The 23,244-nt window shown below is 24.4% G+C and overlaps 1 protein-coding gene across 4 annotated transcripts in view; it reads right to left on the minus strand.

Moving 5' to 3' along the window:
* LOC113554849 (protein goliath) overlaps positions 1 to 23,244 on the minus strand; it is a 53,903-nt gene that overhangs the window by 9,416 nt on the left and 21,243 nt on the right. For all 4 annotated transcript variants that reach the window (XR_003405312.1, XR_003405311.1, XM_026958911.1 and 1 more), the window contains exons 3-5: positions 8,791 to 8,908; positions 7,636 to 7,707; positions 6,469 to 6,648 (exon numbers count right to left, since the gene is read on the minus strand). Coding sequence is in view for 2 of the 4 variants with exons in the window: in XM_026958911.1 (XP_026814712.1) it covers positions 6,469 to 6,648; positions 7,636 to 7,707; positions 8,791 to 8,908 (370 nt within the window). In the remaining 2 variants the exon portion in view is untranslated. The remainder of the gene's footprint in view (positions 1 to 6,468; positions 6,649 to 7,635; positions 7,708 to 8,790; positions 8,909 to 23,244) is intronic.

Consider the following 23,244-nt stretch of genomic DNA (forward strand, 5'->3'; position numbering starts at 1 on the left):
TATAATACTAATGGGCAATGGCTATATAGTGCTATGTGTATATAGCTATATAATGCTATATGATATGATTAAACATTCTATTTTATTATTATTGATGAACGCATTTTTATCCCAACCTCTGCTACGCACGTCGCTCCTTGGTTCAAACTCCAAAACAACACGAATATTACCAAATTACAACCAGTTTTCAAAGTTTAGAGTTATATTAGCGTTTCCTAAATTATTGCATCAGACATCCTTCCACTTAATCATATTAAAAAAACCCTTAGGTACAACAGTTACAAAACAAAATGATAAGTGGAAATATTGTAGATAAACGGTAGTATTTGAACAATAATAATAAACTGTTTGTATTTAAGTATTTTCAGTCACATTAAACAAGTATAAAAGCAATCGATGGACTGCACTTTTCAAGGTTTAAATTTTAAATTTATAAATAAAACGAGAAATCGGTGAATATTTTAAAATAATAATTCTTTGGACTCGTTTTGAATAAAACTAAAAAGTTAACTTGTAGTTTTTACTCAAAAAATGTTTAAATATTATGATCAACCAAATATGATTGTGATTTTAAAATAAAAACTGTTAGGTACCTAATTTCGTATTTATCTTTATTTTTGAACAGTATTGAAGATATTTTTTTAAAACTATATCATTCAATTAGAATATAATCAATATAATGTTTCATCGAGAAGATTTCAACAGAAACACATTTTTGTAATAATCTCGTAATATTATATTATACATACTATTAGCAAATGGCAATTAAACAATGACATATGTTATACAGTCACAATAAACATTCGATTCACTTAGATGGTATTCGATAAAATAATAGACGAGATCATTATTATGTAGTTAGGTATATCTTATATCACTTGTACGTTATAATCAAACAGATTATACGTTTGATAGTAATTACTAATTACATTCTGACTATTGTTATAGGCTTATAGCAATTATCAACAATAAGTCTCTTCATTTTTTTGTGTTAATCCTTATAATCAATAAAATGAATCCTTGTAATGCTAAATAGATTTCATAATAATTAAGTATAAAAAACAGGTCAACGCGATGGAAAAAATTATGGTCACACAAAAATAAATCAAGAGTATTTTCGCACTCGCCTAAATATTGATCTAGTCCATACAAAAGATTTTTAATCCAAAATAAAAATAATCTTCATATTTTGATTGATTTGAATAATTGTTTTATTCAGTTTTTAAAACAATTCTATGGTTGCATGTTCATTATGACATAAGAAAAAAAAAGTATTTTGTAATAATAACGGAGACGATAGGTTGATCATTGTTTATAATAGCTTATACCCGTATAGGTATATAAGTATACACGTTAATGCCTACTATAGCCGTATGACGTACTAACCAATAATGAGTAAGTAACTAACCAAAGATAAAAATGCGTTATAACTGAAAGAATTCTATAATTTTTTGATGGAATAATTTTATTCCATTAACCTAATTGGTCGTTAGCAAAAAACATAAACAAAATATCCTAATTACACAGGTTTAAACATTATTATTTAGTATTTTTTTTCTTTAATATTACTTCATAATTCATAATTTCAGTTTAAATTGCTTAATTTATTGGTTGGTACCTATAAGCTATACAAAACTTTTATTAAATGAGAACGTTACATATAGTGTCTAATGTAGTATTGTCTATGTATAATATATATATTGCACATAGTATTATTTAATGACCGTAATATTTACTAACTTGCACGACAACTACAAGTAAAATCCTTCAAATATTTGTATTGGGAATTATTATTTTAATAGACTTAAAATATAGTCGTATAGCTTTACAATAGATGGATAATATTAAATACTGTTTGGTATGGGTACATCGAATTATTAAGTACTATTGTACTGTACATGATAAAGGTTAATGTATAATACATATCTCAGAAATACTGAAGAAACAAAAATTCACTTTCAAACTAAAGAATAGGTATCACGTAGGTATTGATACGGTCTTTTTAAAGAAGTTGACAAAAATAGTCGGTGTTAAATATTAATATTTAAAATGTGTGAATTATGATAAATTGTTAGATTAATAATTATTACATCAATCAGAAAACGGAACTAAACTAAGCTCGATCTATTATAGATTTTTTAATTTTCTCATTTTAATAGTGAATTGAAAATAATCCCTTCCCGAAATGTCTTAATATTTGTTGCCATAGAACATTTAATAGAGAATTTTTAATGTCTCAAATGTGAAACTTGATACACAGAATATTAGTTGAATAATATTTCGTTTTGTCCTTAATTTTTTGAAAAAAATATTCACGAAAACTATATGAATAATGCAAAGAAATATTATTAGTGGAATACTGGATAGATATCCGTTCTACAGATTATATTAGCGTACTGCACTATCGTATATATTTTATATGGACTATGCATAATATTATATATAGTTTAATTATACGAGATCAATAATTACAAATGTATTCACCGCACTTTATAAAAAAAGAAACCAGGCTATTATACTCGTAATCATAACATTAGGATAATTTTCGTACAAAATCTTTAAAGTGAGTATCGTGTCTTTAGATTGAAAACTTTCACGAGCATTTATAATAATATATATGTCCTAAATTTAATATATATTATTATGTATAATGTATAAACGCATTTCTGAATTTCTACTCACAGAGATTTTATCATTGATCATTGATCAACGTCACCACCAATTAAGAATATAGAAGAGAATAGTATATTTTATTTATATCTATATATTTTATGACGTAGGTATGTCGTACCCTGCTTGTATACCTACATATTGGTAGAATATTTAATTGTGTTAAATGCATAAACTACGATCACGATCAGCGTTTTTAATTTCTATTCCAGGTTATGATGGCTGGTTTAAAATTACATCAAAGCCATTTGTCATGTATTTGCCATCGTTTTCTGTAGTTGTATGGACCAAAATTGCTATGATGTTTCATTCCCTATCGCACATTATACATATAGCCACATAGGTACATGCACAATGTATATTATTATGCGAATGCCAAGGTTCGCAGAAGATTATTCGAATAATATGATGTTATTTGTGCCGATGAAAGGAATCGTCAACACAACAAAATCAACCTTCACTTTAACGGTTGCGACTTGTTTTCCTTCGATCTCTACATGCGTAAATGCGTAACACCTCATTCGCATAATATAATGTAGAATAATACACGTCTCCATATATTCGACTTTTGTCAGCAAACTGCATTATAAATACGGATTTTGTTGAAACATATTATTCACGGTTGATATTAATTTATTGAGGTGACTAAAAATAGGCCGTTGTATATTTGTCATATTCATATTGTAAAATAATTGGGATAATCATGAAATAGTTTCGATAAAATCGTGCAATGTGTATTTAGTTCATGCAATGGACATTTTTTGCTACGTTTTTATTTTTAAATTCTTATTGAAAATTAGTAATAAATGTTTTTTTTAATTTTATTAAGGTAATAAGTGGCGATCTGTAAGCACAATAATTTTTATATTTAAAAAAAATTATAATTTGTAGTTTAACATGTGAAGTTTCATTAATAAAATAATAAATACGAATATACACGGCAACTAGTATTGTCATATCATATTATTCATTACTATACCTATATATTATAGGTATATTAGAGGTACTTAATTTATTGTTAAAATTATAACTCATACAAATATACAATAAGTTTTATGAGTTAAGTACTAGTAAGTTCTAAAGATGTTTAAAACATCATACGCCTAATAAATTTAGTTTTATTCATAATCGTTATCTATAAAATATAGTCTAAAAATATCAAAATTACAACCATATTATAATATATTCCTGTAATTTTGAATACAATGTAAGGTATACGTATAATGTAGAAATTGATAGAGCTGAAGTTTGTTCACAAGGTTTAAACTTTAGTGAAAGGTTTTACTTTAAGTATTAATATGCCTAAGCATTGAGCCATTTGAGTCATGTTTTTCATATTCTTAATATATTTAATATACCTAATTGATGTTTATTTTTTTGATATACTTTTTATGTAAGTATTAAATTATTGTTATTGTATTATTTTTAGGGAATATTTTAAAGTTATCTTAGGTTATTATATTTATCGTCAACATCCTCAATTAATAATCTATGATAAAAATAATTATATTTATATTATATAATTTAATACTATCTTATCACTGAAATTGTATAAGATTATATTATTATCTTGTATAACCTTTAATAATATTATAATGTGCGACCGTTATTAAATATTATGATAGTGGTATTATTTGAGAATCAAAACTTGGTAATAACGTATTATCCTATATAATTACAATAATAATGACGTAAATGTATTTAAAATTATTTATATATTGTGCGTTGTGCTATACAAAGACAAAAATGAACTCATTTTTTAGAATACTGGATAATTTCATGCAACATAATATTATATAAAACGTATTTGTGCAATATAGATTTAGTTAAGCATGCGGGAGAATCATGTAGGTACTTACACTTATTCTCATTAACATCATACGACAAGGCGTCATTTAAAACTGCACACTTACCGAAAATGTTAGTCTATTCAATACTGCAAACATTTTCTGTTGTTAAAAAGGAAAATCTGGAAGGTCGATAATTTAAAACCACACACATTTGATTGACAGTAAAAAAATTAAACATTTATTGTTGATTGTTATTGAACAAATCCTCATAAAAATAACTTAATACATGAGATCTTATAATTTTAATAGTAATTAAAAATAATTTAATATGTAGTGAGATAAAATAAAGTATGTTTAGTAGAAAATGCATAGATTAAAATTAATTTATACACTAGTGTTTACAAATAGTTTACTAAATGAATTTTATTGCTTATGATTTTTGATTAAATATGATTAACTGGTGTGTATGGTTTTAAGCGATAATGTGATTTTATGTGTTCGTTATTGATATATATATATATATTAGTGTGTGTGGTATCAAAGATTTGGCTTTGGGAAACTGTGAGGATTTGAATAATGGCTTTTTTTAAAGTGTGCGGTTATGATGATCACCAATATTACATACACCCTACAAAACAAATGACGATGATGGTGGTGTGTTGTAATCATTTATTTAACACTGACTTGAAACTTAATTTAATACAATTATAATTTTTTAACCCATTCAATTCGTGGTTATCTTTAATATTTGATCACATTGTTTTACTCTAAAAAAGAAAATACTTTTTTCACTCGTATTTTTTTTTCAGTTTAATTTTCAATATTTTATATGGAAGTGGATCATAAATCCAGACTATGCAGAGTAATGGATTTGATCGACATAGAAATCGTCACGCATGGTTATTGATTTTAGTGCACTAGAAAATCATAAATATATATATAATATTATATATAAATATATTGAGCATACACAAATTATAGGTATCTACCTAGCTAGTATCTATTATATATATATATATATAAATATATTACATAGGATTATACCTATATTATTTATATTTTATGTATCATGTACACTATACAGCGTAAGGTTATAAAAACAATATAAGCCTGATATCAATATATACTGTTTTCATGTTAAACCATGAATTTTTTTTATATTAATCTCCGTGTTAAATTACTTATCTTTCGAAAGTTTTATAGAATGGCGTCGACATGAAATCGCACGCGAAGTTAAACAACCATTTGGTGTAAAAGTGACAAAAATATATTCGTTTTGCCTAATTGTAATTGAGGATTTAGTACGTGCTCTGCAAGTCGTATTATTTTATATCTAAGAACTCTATACGACTATATACTCAAATAAAAGTATAATATTTACGAATATTATATTTAAGTGGCTATATTAATGGTCATATTATATGCGAATCATAACATGTAATATACTTGAATAGCACGTGCAATGAAAAATCTTATTTGATCGAGTTATGTATTTGAATAATTTTAAATAGCAGCATGTGTAGAAATATTGTTACACATAACAAAAAAAAAAAAAAAATTAACGTATATTGATCAGTGATCACTGAAATTCTAATAGGTATATTATTTACGGAATTTAAAGACTTGAATTTCAGATTCACGTATTGTAAATAGCTAGAAAGGTTATTTGTAATTCATAGTCTTACACACTTTGTAATAATTTAATTTAACGCCTTTGAACGATAATGAACTATTCTTGTTTAAATAATTATACTCAGGGCTATTTGAATTATGCCGAAATTAGCAAAACGTAACAAACGCGCATCACTATAATAATACGTATACATTCATTATACAGGTATGCTGTAATTAATTATATATCAAAATCTATAACTATCTGTACGCTCGGACAGTGGGGTATCCAAGAAGGGGAGTATAAGGGGGCTATTGTCCGCATTATTATAGTTTGTGTTTATGTCTGCCCTCAGACTTCAATTTTAAATATGTACTGTAATGTGAAGTTACTCACCAAAAAGCCATAATGCTTGAGTATGTCCATTTTGCACATCGGGCAAGTTCGGTGCTCTAACAGCCAAGGATCTACACAGCTTTTGTGGAATTCGTGTCGGCATGGTAATATCCGAACTACTTCGGACGGTCTATATGGTTCAATGCATACTGCACAACAGTCACCGTCACCGCCGATTTCCTGTAAAATGATAAATAATTCAATAATATGATTTTTTTTAACATGGCGGCGAAACGCTGTTTTTTCAGTTACATATTTCGAGATTTAATAGCTTTTTATGCTTTAATCAATTGTACATGCAATTATTAAATTTTAGGTATAAAAAAGGGTTCACAAAAGGTTAACCGGTGCTGCGTACGCGATTGCAACTTATATACAATATAATATATTTTTTTAAATTATTTTTATGGGTCTTAAAATGTTAAGCACCTATATTATACATTTAGGATTTTTTTATGAATATATTACTTAACTATTGTTCGACATATCAATTAAAGAACAATATAACAATTTAATTTAATACCTTATATATGCAGGTATAATATCAATATGTGCTAATGTTTATAGGTTAGGTATGGTGTGCTTCGAATGGATTTTCACAACTATATATCTCTCTATTTCATATTTATAGTTTTTTAACTATTTTATCATCGTATATCTTATATTATAATATAATTGTACAATTATGTTGTAAATCGAATTTAGACGAATAGTCTAAAAGTATTATGACTCTCTATAAAAATTAATGTTTTCAACTAATATTTAAAAATATTATTGTTATTAATTGTCAATAGTCAAAATTGAAATATGATTGTTTTTTTTCTCTTCTTGCTTTTTTTTCATAATTTGTATACATATACAGTGTACTGAAGTCAATTTTATATTATTAAACATTTTTACTAGCATATTTGCCTAGTTTATAAATAAATAGATGATTTATGGCGTATAGGTACTCGCATATTATATTATTATTTATTATGTTAAATAGACAATAGACATGTAGGTACATTTTCCAGGTTGTCTAAGAATACGTAAATATTAGTTTTATTGACAAAATATAGAAATTATTTACATGATTTGTTCCATGAATCTAGTGGTTAAATAAATATAATATGAGCTAATATGATTTTAGCCAACAGTATGCGTAAATAGTTAACGTAATTTTACCTTGTCATCCATTTTGATGTGCTTGGTAGGTATCTTTGACAACGCTTTTTTGGCCGCGTTACATAATCGCCTCTAGAGATCAAAACACAAAGATATTTTATTATTAGAGGAAGCTATTATACATCTATAGTTTGCAATACGTTTGAAAAATGTATTAAATATTTAAATATTATTATTGATATAAGTGTATTTTAAGTTATGGTTTATCATCGTACAATGAAAGTATACGATAGTAAATATATCAGATTGAGTATTCATTGAATAAATAATAATTATTAAAATTTTGTCAACAATAAAATGTATTAACTTTAAAATGTTGTCGTATACTATAGAATATAGGTAGTTACTAGTTGTTTTACTGTGTACATGTATCCTCACGCGTATCTTCTGTACAACGTAAGTATTCATAATAATATACACACTGGTCGATCGGCTGTAATAAGCATTTAATGTACTTCCACTTTCACTTCCTCATTTCTCGGTACATGGGTTTGTTTCGTCTTCGTAGACACTCGACATTATTTTTTTTTTTTTACTCTCATACAATAATACACACATCATTACAATATCCATAGGTACGTTTGCATCTGCGCCTACCAGTACACGTCATATTGCACAATGTTTGTTTTGGTTGGAAAACATTTTCTCCTAAACGAATAACACTGATAATAATCATTGCTAATTGAATAATATTATAAGCTATAACTTGATTTTTAGATTCGAAATGAATTAATTTTTTTTCATTCAGTTTTATTTTTCTCTGGACAATTGTAAAGACATAAAAAAACAGTTCTCTGAAAGTTTCGAGTTTAACCTCAACTTACTAGTATCAGTAGTATCCAATATGTTTTTAATTATCTATTGTTAGAAAATCAAGTCTATTTGTTATTATTTATTAGAATGTTTCACTAAGCATAGAGAAAAGGTACAAAGTGTAAAACAAACTAAAAAAGGTATAAGTAAGTGTTTCTACTCCGTTTAGAATAGTTTAAATTAGTTTATTTATCATTGAATCAATAATAACTAAACGCACACAATTTACATAACTATTTCAGTAGTTTATCTAATTTTCAAACAGTTAATATTTTAAGTGAAGGTTATAAAACATTTAATTCTTATAAATATTTTGTATTTTATTTTAGTGATATAACTTACCGAAAGTTGATCTTTAGCGTGTATATATCGGAATCTTTGTATGTAGTAGAATACAAGCCATGCTAAAGAAATTACCATAAGCACTATGAACGATATGCTCACAAACAATACTGAAGTTCTGAAAAATAAATGCAGATTGTGCTATTTACTAATAATGAATAATACATTTTATTTCCTTCACAATATTCACGAATAAAAGTGATTACTTATGAATTCATTGTAATATTATTTTAAATATAAAGGATTTTATTTAAATCAAGCCATATAATTTTAAATATCATCCATCAACTGTTTTAACAACTAGACCGTGTAAATGGGTGACATTATTTAGCTTATTGTAATAAAATAACGGTTTGCGGATTAAAAACAGTTTAATTAGTAAATTAGTTTTTATATTTGTAATTAAAATAACAAAAATATAAAAAAATATTTATATTTTTAATTTTTTTTATTTTAATGTTTTATACCATTCACTAATTATATAATATTATATTCAGTTTGAAATTTGAAATCATTGAATAAAAATGGGTTAAAGTAAAATAGTTTTGTGTGAAACTATTTAAAATCTAAATACGTTTAAATTATAACTAAATAATTTTGTTTAAACTCATCAAATGATTTCACAAATTAATATGTCTATACAGTATTATAAAAACTAGACATATTATTTTATATTGCATATATATTAACTAAAAATCTAAAAGGTGTGCATAAATCTCATTTAAAGTTGTAATTAATAGTATTATATTACATAGGAACAAATAACAATTAACATAATTTGAATTTAAAATTATAAAGTTCAAAGAAAAATCATATGCTTACCAAAGAATTAATTACATTTCGCAACTTGTGTTTAATATAAAATATGTCTAAAAATTAATATAATTTACGTATAAAAAAGATAAAATGTGATTGAACGGGCTGCAAATTAGTTCATAAGATTTGTTAGTTTGAACCTATAGGAATAGAAATAGAATTTTGGTATGCTAACGTGTTGAATTCTGAGTATCATTGAATCATTATATATAGCTACGCTGTGCTATTTTATAATAAATTATTAATGTATTATACGTTAAACATTTTTCTTAAAAAAAGTCCCTACATTTTTTAAAACAATTTTCTTATCGAGTTTATAATAAATAAAAATGTAAGGCTTTGAGATAAATAAGTACCTAATATAATTAAATAGTGTATGCGAAATATTATAATATGATAAAATCATACAATACGGTCATTGAACATTATATTATATATTATATAAAAAATGATATTTCAATTTCCTTACACGATATTTTAAATAAAATATCACTAAAATAGTAAAATGTGTAGGTATGTAGTTGTTTTCTTATCGTAGCTGACACAATTTCTAATCGAAGTATTAGGTAGTAGGTACCTACTACCATGTGTCTATGTCTATCTGAGTACTGTCTGGCGTTTACAGACAAATCACAAGCTCATTACAGCCTATTTATTAATTTGTCCGAATATTATTGTAGCTTAATATTATTATTTATTAGGTACATATTTAGTCATATTGAACTAAATCATTCACATAGTTTAAAATGTATTAATATTGCATCAGACATTATCGGCACTCGTCGATAAAAATATGTTAAAAACTTGGAATTGCTATAAAACTATTATCGAGGAATATTGATACCAAAGTGTTTTGTGTTACAAAAAACCGTTTATTTGAATTCTAAAAATCAATATGGATTTTTTTTATTATTCTTTATTTTGTTAATCGAGATCATTTTTCGGAGAATTTCAGTCCAGAAGCTAGGATGAAGATACTTCGAATTTAAATAATTATATTATATTATAATTATAACTTCATCATCGACAACTTTTACCATTAAACTGTTCAGTTTTGTTCATCTTTAATATAAATAATTAAAGGGCAACAAGTAATAACTTTTTATTATCGTTGGCTGCAATATATGAATAAGTACTTTTGTTAAAATGTTGGTTAAGTGAATGATGTCATAATACATCTGAGACTTATATTTAAATTGACTATATTTTAAGTTTTTGAATGTTTTAAAAGTTTATAAATGAATACAAAACGAACATAAAAATATCAAACCAACTTGGATAAGAAATACAATTAATAATTACATAAAGTTATATATATTATATTATAAAAAAAAATAAACGAAATATTTATATCTTAAATAATATTACTTTATTGATTTGACATTGAGTTTGCACTTTTAAAAGGTTATTAAAATTGGTATGCTATGTTTGATCAAAATTTGTGTGTCCTACTTTAGGTAGTCTATTTTCTTTTCTAAATGTTTATACATCGCATTTAACGCGTCAAGCATAATTAATGTTATACTGCCTTATATAATTAAGCGTGGACGATAATAATTAGTATCTTTATAGTATATCTTTCAATCTTTCATAGTAAATTTTAAATTGACAATAATATTATCGATATTGCAAAAATATTGTAGTTTAGAACTTAGAATATTTTAAGGTTATATCACTTGTATCAAACTATTGAACTTTGTAATTTAAATAGGTACCTTAGATATTATAGGCACATTGACTTCTATTCTAGGAAGTATCTTCAATTTATGTATTAATTTTGTTTACGGTAATAAATTAATTATACTCGTATATCAAATATATATTATATTTTCAAATAAAATTGTTAAATATTACATTTTTATGCGAAACCATGATAAGTTTATCATTTATAATATTAATATTTCACTATATGCATCTTATTATATCGATGACTTATCATTATGATTTATGACCTATACGTCATAACCTATACACTTAAAATAACAATTTTAGTATCTAATAATTAATAAAATTATTAATACATAAAAAAATTTCTTTAGTAGTTCTTACTCGTAAAAATATAATACTAAATTTTAAATACTTTGTAAATTGATGATTTGGCATCATATACTCTTAAATACATATTTGTATATGAAGTAAGTATTTTGATAATATTTTTAATCTGTAACTTTTGCAATTTAACATTTAACATAATTTCACAATCCAAAGTTGTTTTGACATTTAAATATTTGTTAATTTGTCATTGGAAAACCTGATTAATGGCAGTTACTAACCGTAAACTTGATTGGTTTTGTATTAAATGTGTTGGTTTATAAATTATAACATACATATATAAGTATATATATTTGTATATTGTGTAGTTTTAAATTAATGTTTATAGTTAAATATTAATGAATATTTTTTTTTTAATTTTCAAATTGACTTAAAACTAAGACATAGTCATTAGTCAAAACAGTGGCGTATTTTCAATAAATTCTTGAAGGGGGGAGTTAAAATTTAAAAAAAAATCATATGATAAAGCTTATTTGTTTCATCTTACTTTAAAACTAGGAATAAAGAAATAAAATGAATACAAACAATATTAGTTTATAACTGAAAAAATGTTGTCGTGCTGTTACCGTATCGCCGCAACGAATTTCTGCCCGGTCGACTACGTGTTGACATTGGTCGCCGGCGCTTTATTATTATAGTTTTTGTGGATTGTGGACAATATTTTTATAATTATTTATTTTATTTGTACACACATACTGGTTAGGTAATTTAATTAAAAACTTCTACGACGCGTTGGTACATAGATTCATTTTTATTTGTTCTGGAGGGGGGGTTTGAACCCGGGACCCCCTCCCTCCGTAAATACGCCACTGAGTCAAAACTAAAATTCCGTATTTAGATATTAGACATGTTATTATCATGTTTAAAAAGAATATATTTTAAATTGTTAGTAGTTGATAATTTATTTGGATTTCAGTATTTTAACAGTGTAAAACTTAATTAAATTCATCTTAATTTTAATGGTTGAACAATGGGTTAAGTTAATATTTATTATTGTAAAATAGTTTTTAAAATGTCCATGATTAAAGTTCGAATATTTGTATCGATTAGCATTAGAGGTGACAGTGTTTGACATTGTCTCTTTAATACTAAACTATAATTGCAATGACCACGCACTACTATCGACGTCCAACGACCAATAATAATAATAATTATTATAATGTTAAAATAGAAACCTTTAGATAACAACAACAAATAAATGTGTTCTAAACTTGGTCAGTGGTCATATATGGTTAGATATTATATTATGCGAAATGGACCACAGTTCAAATAGTCCATACTTTTGTTTTTGTGTTTACGATTAGATCATCAGAAAAGAATTTTTATTTTGTTCTAAGACGACGTAAAGCTATTAAATTTTTGTTTGCAATTAAATAGTTAATTGTATAATAATGTTATAATAATAAGTCGTTATTACTATATAATATTGATATATTATAATTTATATAACTTATTATCACTGTAGGTTCATTTTTATGTGTACCATATAAGTAAGGATTATCGACGTTTTTGTGGTTATTGTTTTACATTTAAATTTAACGTTAAAGAAAAACTGAAAATTAATGAATCTGAATAGATATTATAAAAATGTTAACGCATAAAATTGCTTATGATTTTCTAAAACCAGTTTAACACGATGAACGGGAAATAATGTGATAACGTTAACAATAATAGATAATTTAAAAGAGAAGGTATTGAAATACAATAACACTATTTTGTTTTTGAATACTAATAAATTTAAGAATTCAAATTAACGTCTCTCTTGTTAAATTAATTTACGTAGTTATAAGTTTATAACTCTTATTTTTAACTTTTAAATTATGTTTAGTTAAATTTTGATTCACGAATGATACTTAAAATACATTTTGTTTTAAATTTAAATAATAATGATTTGCTCTCTTAATCAATATAAAGATTCAAGATCACAGTTAAAGTTAGGTCCAACACTCATAGGTCATAATAATTTCATAGGTTTTTGTTAAGTTTAATTTGTAATTGTTTTATATAGATAAAGGTAGAAATAATTTACATATAAATGCTAAAATTAAATATTTTCACTGGACGGTTACCAAAATATAACAAAAACAACAAATAACAACTATAAAACTTAAGCTTAATAACAATTGCTTAGGCAATTAAAACAATATCTAGTAATTCATAGTTTTTGTTCTATCCTGTTTGAGAATTATGTAAATATAACAATACATAAAAAAGTGAAATGATAATATTATTATTATATAATATGTTAACAAAAAATGACACGTAGATTGTTATTATTTAAAAAGAAAAAAACCAATAAAGTCACGTTTTTGTTGGTTTTGAATAAATATTTTAAGATGGCATTTTAAATTAAAGTTTAACAAAGATAAAAAGGTAAATTTGGAAAACGCATATTAAAATATAAATAATATAATATAAAAATTCATGTCATGACTTCATGAGCTAAAAATTGCATTTCAAATGTTTATGCCAAAAACTGTTTTTTAGATCTTAGTACTTATCTTGAAGTTATAAACATTTGTTTTATTATTAACCAGATATAACAAACATTTTAACGTAGGTATAAATAAATAATAAATATTTGGGCAGCATTAGTATCATACAATAATTTTTGCCTTAATGATTTAATATTTTAATGTATAATATAAGATCAGCAATTATACGTAAGATATTTATAATATTACAATTGTACATGATTAGGTATTAATCTAGGGACGATTGCTTAAAATAATTTATGCATCTTAAATGTTTTGTATAATATAGATACAAATATAATTTCGAATGAATTTTATAAACTATTATGATAGTTGTATGTATTATGTTGATACTACTATTCTGATTAAATTTTTTTTACAGTCAAGTTTCATTCATTCTAGTACTTACATTTTTTGATAAAATGATTCATTTATTCATTGTTTTTTTTTAAATATCAAACTATCATAATGCACCTTCACATTTTTTACTGACAATTACAAATTACTACACGTATTATCGTCTGAATGTCAGTATTAGAACCACATGGGGCTGAGCTACAATATGTAGGTACCAGAATTAAAATAATAAATTTTATAACCTAGAGCTTAAGTTTTTTTATATAGAAGTTTAATGTTAGAAAAAAATTCACCTGATAAGTTAGTTGATTTATAAAAATAATTAAATACGTCAAATGAGTATGCTAGTTTATGATCTTCCGGAATACTACTAACCTTATGACCTTGCACTCCACGTTATTCTTATCAATTTGTTGATCGTACTTGGGAAACCGATTTATTATTATATAGGATTTATTAATGAGTCAAAACATATTAAACATTTAAACAATGAATTATCTACCTACCATAAATGGTAAAATGAGTTTACTAAAAAGAAATATCCATGATAAGTTAATAACATGACTGTTAAGGTATTTAAAACGTATTTAAAAAAAAATACGAGTGTAACTTACATCAACAGTTATTAAAATACAAAATAGGTATTTACATACTTAAGCACACTAAACGACAAGAAAAATTAGAAATAAATGAATAAAAAAATTGATTATATTGAAGCAATCTAGAAAAAAAAAGAATTATAAAATTTGAAATAAAATTTTATTTCATTTGATTATTTAGCGAAACAAAACAAAAATTGTGTTGTAAACAATTATTATATCATGATCTTATCTGTTAAGTGGGAGTATAGTTATATGTGATATAAATTTTAATTGAAATTTGACAGTTTTTACATCTCATGCACCTTTAATTCGATATATTTTCTTTTTTTGTCCATGATATGTTATATCTTTATAGTAGGGAAGGGCAACTGAAAGTTATGAGAGCGCCAATTTTTAGAAAATTAAAATTTAGCGGGCCAGAGTATAGAGAGCAAAACAAAAAAAAGGCCATTCAAAATATGCATTGTAATTTAGCATAGACGTAGCATAGAGTATAGATGATTGACTTTGAAATTGTATGATGTAATTTGAAAATATTGCGCGGGCTAGAAAAAAAGGTTCGCGAGCCTGATGCCGCCCGCGGGCCGCCAGTTGCCCACCCTTGCCTTACAGGATATATTTCAATCCTATTAAATAAACGTTCCGTTTAATGAAATTTATATTCTACTGTAGCATACAATTCCATAATACTTAAAGATAGTTTTTTAAAAATGTATATATGTAAATTATAATTTTAATATTGTATTTTTGATCTCACTTTATACTTTTAAAATATCTATATGTTATTAAAACAGCAGCTTTACATTATATATTTCAGGAATGATTATTGAAAATGAGAGAAATGAGAAAAAAACAAACAAACATTGAGTATTTTGTTCTACTCATGTTTGTGTAAACCATGTATTACAAATTAATACTGTATTAAAAACAATTCTTACTGGAGTCAAGTTTACTATATAGTCCTTACTCCTTAAGTAGTTTTTAAAATGTGAAAAAAAACGTGTGCACCTTCATTGCATAGAATTGTTTGATTTTATTCATAGTAGATGGGCACCACCAAACATACAGTGTTCAATACACAAATTATTAAAAAAAATGTACTTGACAGTAAGTCACTATCGTGAGGGAAAAATTCATAAATGTATCAATGTTATATTGTTATAATATAGTATTTAATATTAAGAACTTAAAGTCTTTTATATAAAAAAAATTTAAGCTGGTTATTAAATTATTTAGTTAAAGTAAATTAATTTCAAATGGAACCGATAATTTTAAAGTTAGATTATTAAAAAAAAATGACTAAATAATTCCATAGTATACTGTGGTACAAGTTATATAGTCCATTGTCCAGCCAATAAGAGCTTGACTTATATTATGAGGTATTTGAGTAATCTCAATAACTAACCAGATACATATTCGTAAATCCAAATGCAAGTCACTCGATTAAAATATAAATTATATTATTTATATTTTTCTAGTTATACAAGAAATTATTATTTATTTGTTTAACCAATGATTGGGAAGGTACCTATTAAAATTTTAATAAAACATTTATAACAATATAATTATTAGAGTTCAAATTAAATAACTTGATAGTTAAGACTTAATTTTAATTATTTTAATACTTGAATTACGCATTATTTTTAGAATGTATCGTTTATTTAAAATATATAATATCCCAATGGTATTTAAAATTATTATCAATACTAATAATACATAACAACTTAATGACACAAATAACGTAATATTCATATATTGCATAATATATTAAAGAACAATTTGTTCTTATCTAATAAAATAGAAAATAAAACACTTTATATAAATATATGTTCATTAACAAAAAAAGAAAAACCATTTTTTTTTTTACTTTTTAAATGTTTATACATATTAATGAATATCAATTTTATTTTATAAAAACTATTATACATTTGAAATTAATTTAGAATAAAATAATATATCAAAAGGTAGAAAAATTATGTTTTATAAACTAACTAACTAATTTGAATGTAAATCATCAGAAGTCACTTTCTCTCTCCACTCCGTAATATGCAGTTCAATCATTAATATTGGCTAATAACAGTCTGCAAACAGTCAACAGACTCTACCACTTCCACTCACTCTTGAAATCCAAACTTAATTTAAAAACCAAAATGTTTTTATTTAATGATCAGACCATTTTGTTAACTGGTATTCAAATGAAGTGGCCTGCTAAATATTTAAACATTTAATCTATTAAATTAATTGTCCAAAATATAGCTATATTGACGAGACTAAATGATATTTAAAATTCTCGCGATAAACGATTTTACCAATGAGTGACTTTCTCGACAATTCTTAATGTTTATGTTATATCTTAAAAATTCTAATAAAAAAAAATTTGATCATATTTTACATTTAGATATTCAATAATAAATAATGACAAAATAAGTTATGTTATTTCTTGTTAATTGTTTCAGTTTTAACTTCTAAACTCACAAATTACTTTCGGCTATCAGTTTTTCACAAATACCTACATTACAATAATAAAAAAAAAACTAGGGAAGTTGCGTATCTATTTAGTAGATATCGAGTTACATTAAATAGGTCACTGTATGGATGCGTTAAATTTGAATTCAATGATAAATCATTCGTTGTATACTAAATCGATTCTGAGCAAGACAGTCTGTCGGCCTATACTTATATTACAAAAGAAATGTTATTTGATTTATATTGCTATTAATTATTAATGTTTTTATTAGTAACACGATAGGTTTAACTCATTTTTGCATTTATTTTATTTATAATTATCATAATATGATATACAAATATTAAAATAATATATTACTAAATTACTGTAACTAATTTTTTAAATTAATATAAAAATACGACAGAACGGTGTGAAATTGTGAAAATACTATTAGAATAAATATTTAAAAATTGTATAATATTTAGACAATAGTAATATACATAACGATGAAAAGTTTCAAGACAATTTGGTTTTAACTACCTACAAGAAAATAACTAAAATTATTTTTTTCGTTTTAATATCAAATTTTGTTCAAATTAAAATTTAAAATTTCTATAAAAATAAATTATGCATATTCATTTTTATATTTTGAGGTTAATGGTTTATACTAGAAAAACTTAAGTGGAACTTTGTATATAATCTTTAAGCTTTAGCTATCAAAATTAAAAATTTGATAGATTTATAACTTCAAAATAATTTGTATGTTTTCGTAATTTTAACGAATACTGTCAACATTGTAACCAACATTGTAACTTCAAACGTTAAAAAAATTGTGCTTATGTATTTTCAATATTGTTAAATTATTTTAAGAATCTCTTATGAGGGATCTTTTATTAAATTGTCAAGAGGTTTTGCTTTCAAACAAGAAGTTTATTATACATTGATTGAAAAATTTTAAAGAAAGTAGAAAATTTAAAATGCCTTTATTTAACACAAAAGATCCAAATTATTTTGAAAATTATAATATTATGACTGGAAAATGTTGTTATAAATATTTGGTAAAAAGAAAAAATCACTAGTTTTTTATTTTTGAATTACAAAAAAAATAAAATCAAAATTTATTTTGTTGAAAATTGGTTTTTGCATAAAATTTTTTCTATACCGACTAGATCCAATTTTGCTTTTAGAAACCACTCCCGAAGTTGAAAAATCAAATCAAACACACAGACATATATGATTATAATAACTGTAAAACTAATTGCTCCGTGTAGAATCTAAAACATAGGTACCTATAGACTATGGATTTGAGATTAAAATCATAGATTTAACCGTAATTGTTTATCAAAGAATACAGACGAATAAGTACAATCACTTTAAATAATAACAAAAACGAAATATAAATATTTTTTAAATTAATTTAATAATATATTATATTTTACACTGTTATTTATAAATTTGGTAATATGGGTAAAATTGAAACTCCATGATTATCGGAATATGAATTGCAAAGTTTTATAATTATGACAATAGATATCAGAGATAATATATTTATAAATGTAATTTAAATGATAATTGAGCACAGATAAAATTGTGTACTTAAAATACCCAAGATAGGTACTTACATATAATTATCTAAATTTAGAATTCTGTTACATAGAAATTTATTATAGTACAGTGTGTCAAGAAAGTTTGGAAACGATAAATTTAAAATGGAGATCACATGTCACATGTAATCACTTTATTAATGCGATGAACCAATGACTAAATATTAAAATAATCGATAGCACTTCACAGAATTTCTATTTTCAATTATTTTATAATTATTGCGTCTTATCATCATAATATAATATTATCCTCAAACAATTATATAGTATTATTTATTTTTCTTCTTTTTCATAGTTTTTATCCTTTTCTCCGAACTTAATGGAGTTCTACACCTTCATAGGCCCCTGTTCACTACCTCCACTTCATATATACTAAATATTTATTTAAGTTAATTTTTCCTAAACAATTTAGAATAATAATGTGGAATATTTAAAAATTTAAACAGTGTAATATAAATTAAATTTCTCATTAATTTATAACATTAAGTGATTTCTTGCTTATATTATTACTATTTTTAAGTCGTATTTTGTTAGTGGTTTATATCACTAGTTGTGTATTTTAAATACAATAATTAATTCAGTAATACAATGAAATACAAATATTCCAAGACTTTCACCTGTTTACCGTGGAATATTGGAGTTCTATTATTATTTAAATCATACGATACTTGGTAGTTAATAACCACAGTAATAAATGTACGAATATAAATATAAATGTTAATTTAATTGCAAGAATAAAATAAATGCGTTTTAGGGACGAACAAAAAAAAAAATATAAAACTGTTATACATAATATTATACATCTAAAATAAATAATTTGTAATTAAATGTTTATATTAGGTCGAATGATTTTTTTAAACATTTTATTATTTGACTAAGCATCATTTCTGGCAATCGTTCAGTTTTAAAGTATTAATGTAATATACATTACATTAATACTACATTTGCCGTATTCTATAAGTATGTACATTTATCAGGATTATCATAGTTATACTGTAGGTATATTAAAATTAATATTACATTACATAATAATATGAATTATATACGGTAAAATGACGATTAAAGGTATTTTTTTAACGAGCCACAAATGTGAATGGATTAGGATTATATTTTACAACTAAATATATTAAACACAAAACTCATAATTCTAAAATATTATCAAATTTAATTATAAGCATATAAAACATAGTTGGATAAAGAATTAAAGTTTTAAAATGTAAGTAGAAAACTATCATTAATATGCCTTTAATACATTAAAATAACAAATAACATTTCAGATGATCGGAAAATATGTGGCTATTATTAAATTTAATATTATCACATATTTAACAATCGCTTAGGCTCAAAATTTGAATAAAATGTCGTAGTATTAACTATATAAACAAAATCTGTTATAGTATTTGTGATTTTTATTTTACATAAAGTATATCATGCTTTAAATTATTGATGAAGCGTAAAAAGTGAATAATGTTTATTCATTTTAGTATGATAAGTATGTTTGCTAGTTCATGAATTTTCAATAAAAAAATAATGGATTTTGTGTAAAAAAATTTTTATAGTAAGTTATGGTCAGAAAATATTGATATATCATCAAAAAAATTATAAAACTAATTTTTATACATATAACGTTAAGATGATGTTAAAATATTATTACGTCGATGAAAAGTATTTGGAAAATTAATTTATTGTATTATTTTGAACTTAATAAAGCAAACAGTTTTGCTTATTACGCTATCGTAAAAAGAAAATTAAATACGGGGCTGTCTGCACCAAGGGTTGGGACCTTTATGTTTTTTTTCGGTTCCGGTTACGGTTCTTAAAATTACAGAATTAAGGTTCCGGTTTTTACCGGTAAATACCGTTATTTAGAGGTATATTTTTTTGTCAAAAAGAAAAAAAAATGATTTTCAACATCATACATATTATCTAAAATTATAACTTTAGTTGTATGTTTACTATTTTGTTTTAAAAACGTCAAAACAAATTTAAAAAAATAAGGTTTGTTGATGTATTTTAAAAAGTTTCAAGTTAAATAATAAATAATAAAAATAACGTTATTCAATCCGCACTTAAATTTATTGAAAACTAGACAATTCGAACGCTCGCCTCCGCTCGTTTCAAACGTCGTGATTTTAAAACGAAAATGCGCTTTGATTACACATTAGGCGTATTTCATGCGTTTTACACGCGTTTCTCCAAGATAAAAAGTGCGCCAAAACTTTAAAATTAAAAGCGCGCCAATACTTTGTATTTCGTGATTTAGGTACCAGTCTTGATGTTACTATTCATCGTGCATGATGTACAACATACTTTTTGTTTCAATTTTAATTTATTTGTTTTTAAAAATGGAAATATTAAATGATATTGAAGCTGCGTGTGTTATTTTCGCACTATACGAAAAACATAAACGTAAAAAATGAAAAAAAAAGAAAGTTAAAAGAAGACATTGAGTCCATCCTCTGAATCTAAAAAGGCCAGACAATGGTCAGTTTCAGGTAACATTTATGACTATGCAGCGAGTTTTTTTTAAATATTATCGTTTATCTATAACATTGTTTGATGAGTTGGTAAGTAGAAATATATCATTATTAAATATAAATATTTTTTTAAAATAAATTTAATGTTTTATGATTTTACGTCATTATAGTCATTACTATTCATTACTCATTATTAACATTACTTAACACTTTTGAATACCTCATGTGGTTATGTAACTAAAATATTTGTTCAAATATTTTCAAATATACAGCTAGTATATACTAAATAGTAAATATGATATATGATGTACAACACTAACTAAAAACCAAACATTCCTTAGCAAATATTTTATTGAAGTTTTGTAACTAAGTTTTATTTTTACACTCAACAATATGTAATAACAGTTAATTTTTTTTAAGATATCACTGGTAGGACCTAATTTTCCGAAACAGCATACTATCACCAGAAGAGTAATTGATCGTGACACTGAGGTAGATAATTTTCAAATAAAAATAAAGAATGTAGACATAACTATTATTTTTAATTTATTAACTTTTTATTTTAAAAAGATATTTTATTTTTAAAAATGTTAATAATTTGGTTTTTAAGTAGAATACATTTCAGAAGGGGATGGTTGTGAAAAATTGCTTGATTCATCATTTACACTTGGCGGAGAAGTAATTGTAGAGCTTATTATATGTTTAGGTACATTTTGGGAAGTATACTGATGAGAAGTAATATTAAATTGTGACATGTGTGACAGTGGTCTTTGATAAGAAATAGATGAAGGACTATGAAGATAATTATTTGTGGCGTAATGTTGTTGAGGAAAAAATTATTGGTTGTTTATTTGGTGTATTATAAACATAAGTAGAGGTTACCGAAGAGTTTTTTACTCGTTGTACGGCATTTAAAAATTTAACATATAGCTGAATTTTTTGGTCTTTGTCGATTTTCTAATATTTTTAGTAAAGAAGATCCAACATTTTCAGTCTTTGGATTTTTTTTTAATTTTTCTATGTGATGACTTCCTTTGCTTTTTTGAGTTAGGATTTTCACATTATCTTCTCCACACTAATATTTTTTCCCACAGCCGAATCCTTCTCTCCGTTCTCCCTAACCTCACTTGGTTTTACATTACTTTCAGTCCTTCAAAAATACATTAATTGTATTTAATTTATAATTTAGATAGTTGAATTATGCTTAATATTAATATATTATTATATGTATATTTTGTTTATACTGTTTACTTGCGAAAACAGAGTACATTTTATTGAATATATTGAATGTATCTTATTCGAGCGTAGTATACCGTAAAAAAATTTATGAGTGTGTGAAGTTTAAATTTCTAAAAATCGGAAAATTTTTTAGTATTATTTAGTACAATTTTTAAATATAATATAATCATTACAATTTACAATAACAAATAATTTTTTTTAATAATATTAACAAAATAGTTGTCTTAGTTTAAATATCTAATTTCGTCTAAATTTAAACTTAAACATAGGTCAACATAGCTAATGCTAGCTGCCACTGCGGATGAAGTCTAGTCACGCCTATGAACTTAAAATAACAATCAAAAACTGTGTTACTATAATTTTTAGGTTTTACGGTATACTTATCAG

Source organism: Rhopalosiphum maidis, chromosome 2, assembly GCF_003676215.2.
Source record: "Rhopalosiphum maidis isolate BTI-1 chromosome 2, ASM367621v3, whole genome shotgun sequence".
In the NCBI taxonomy this organism is placed as follows: Eukaryota; Metazoa; Arthropoda; class Insecta; order Hemiptera; family Aphididae; genus Rhopalosiphum; species Rhopalosiphum maidis.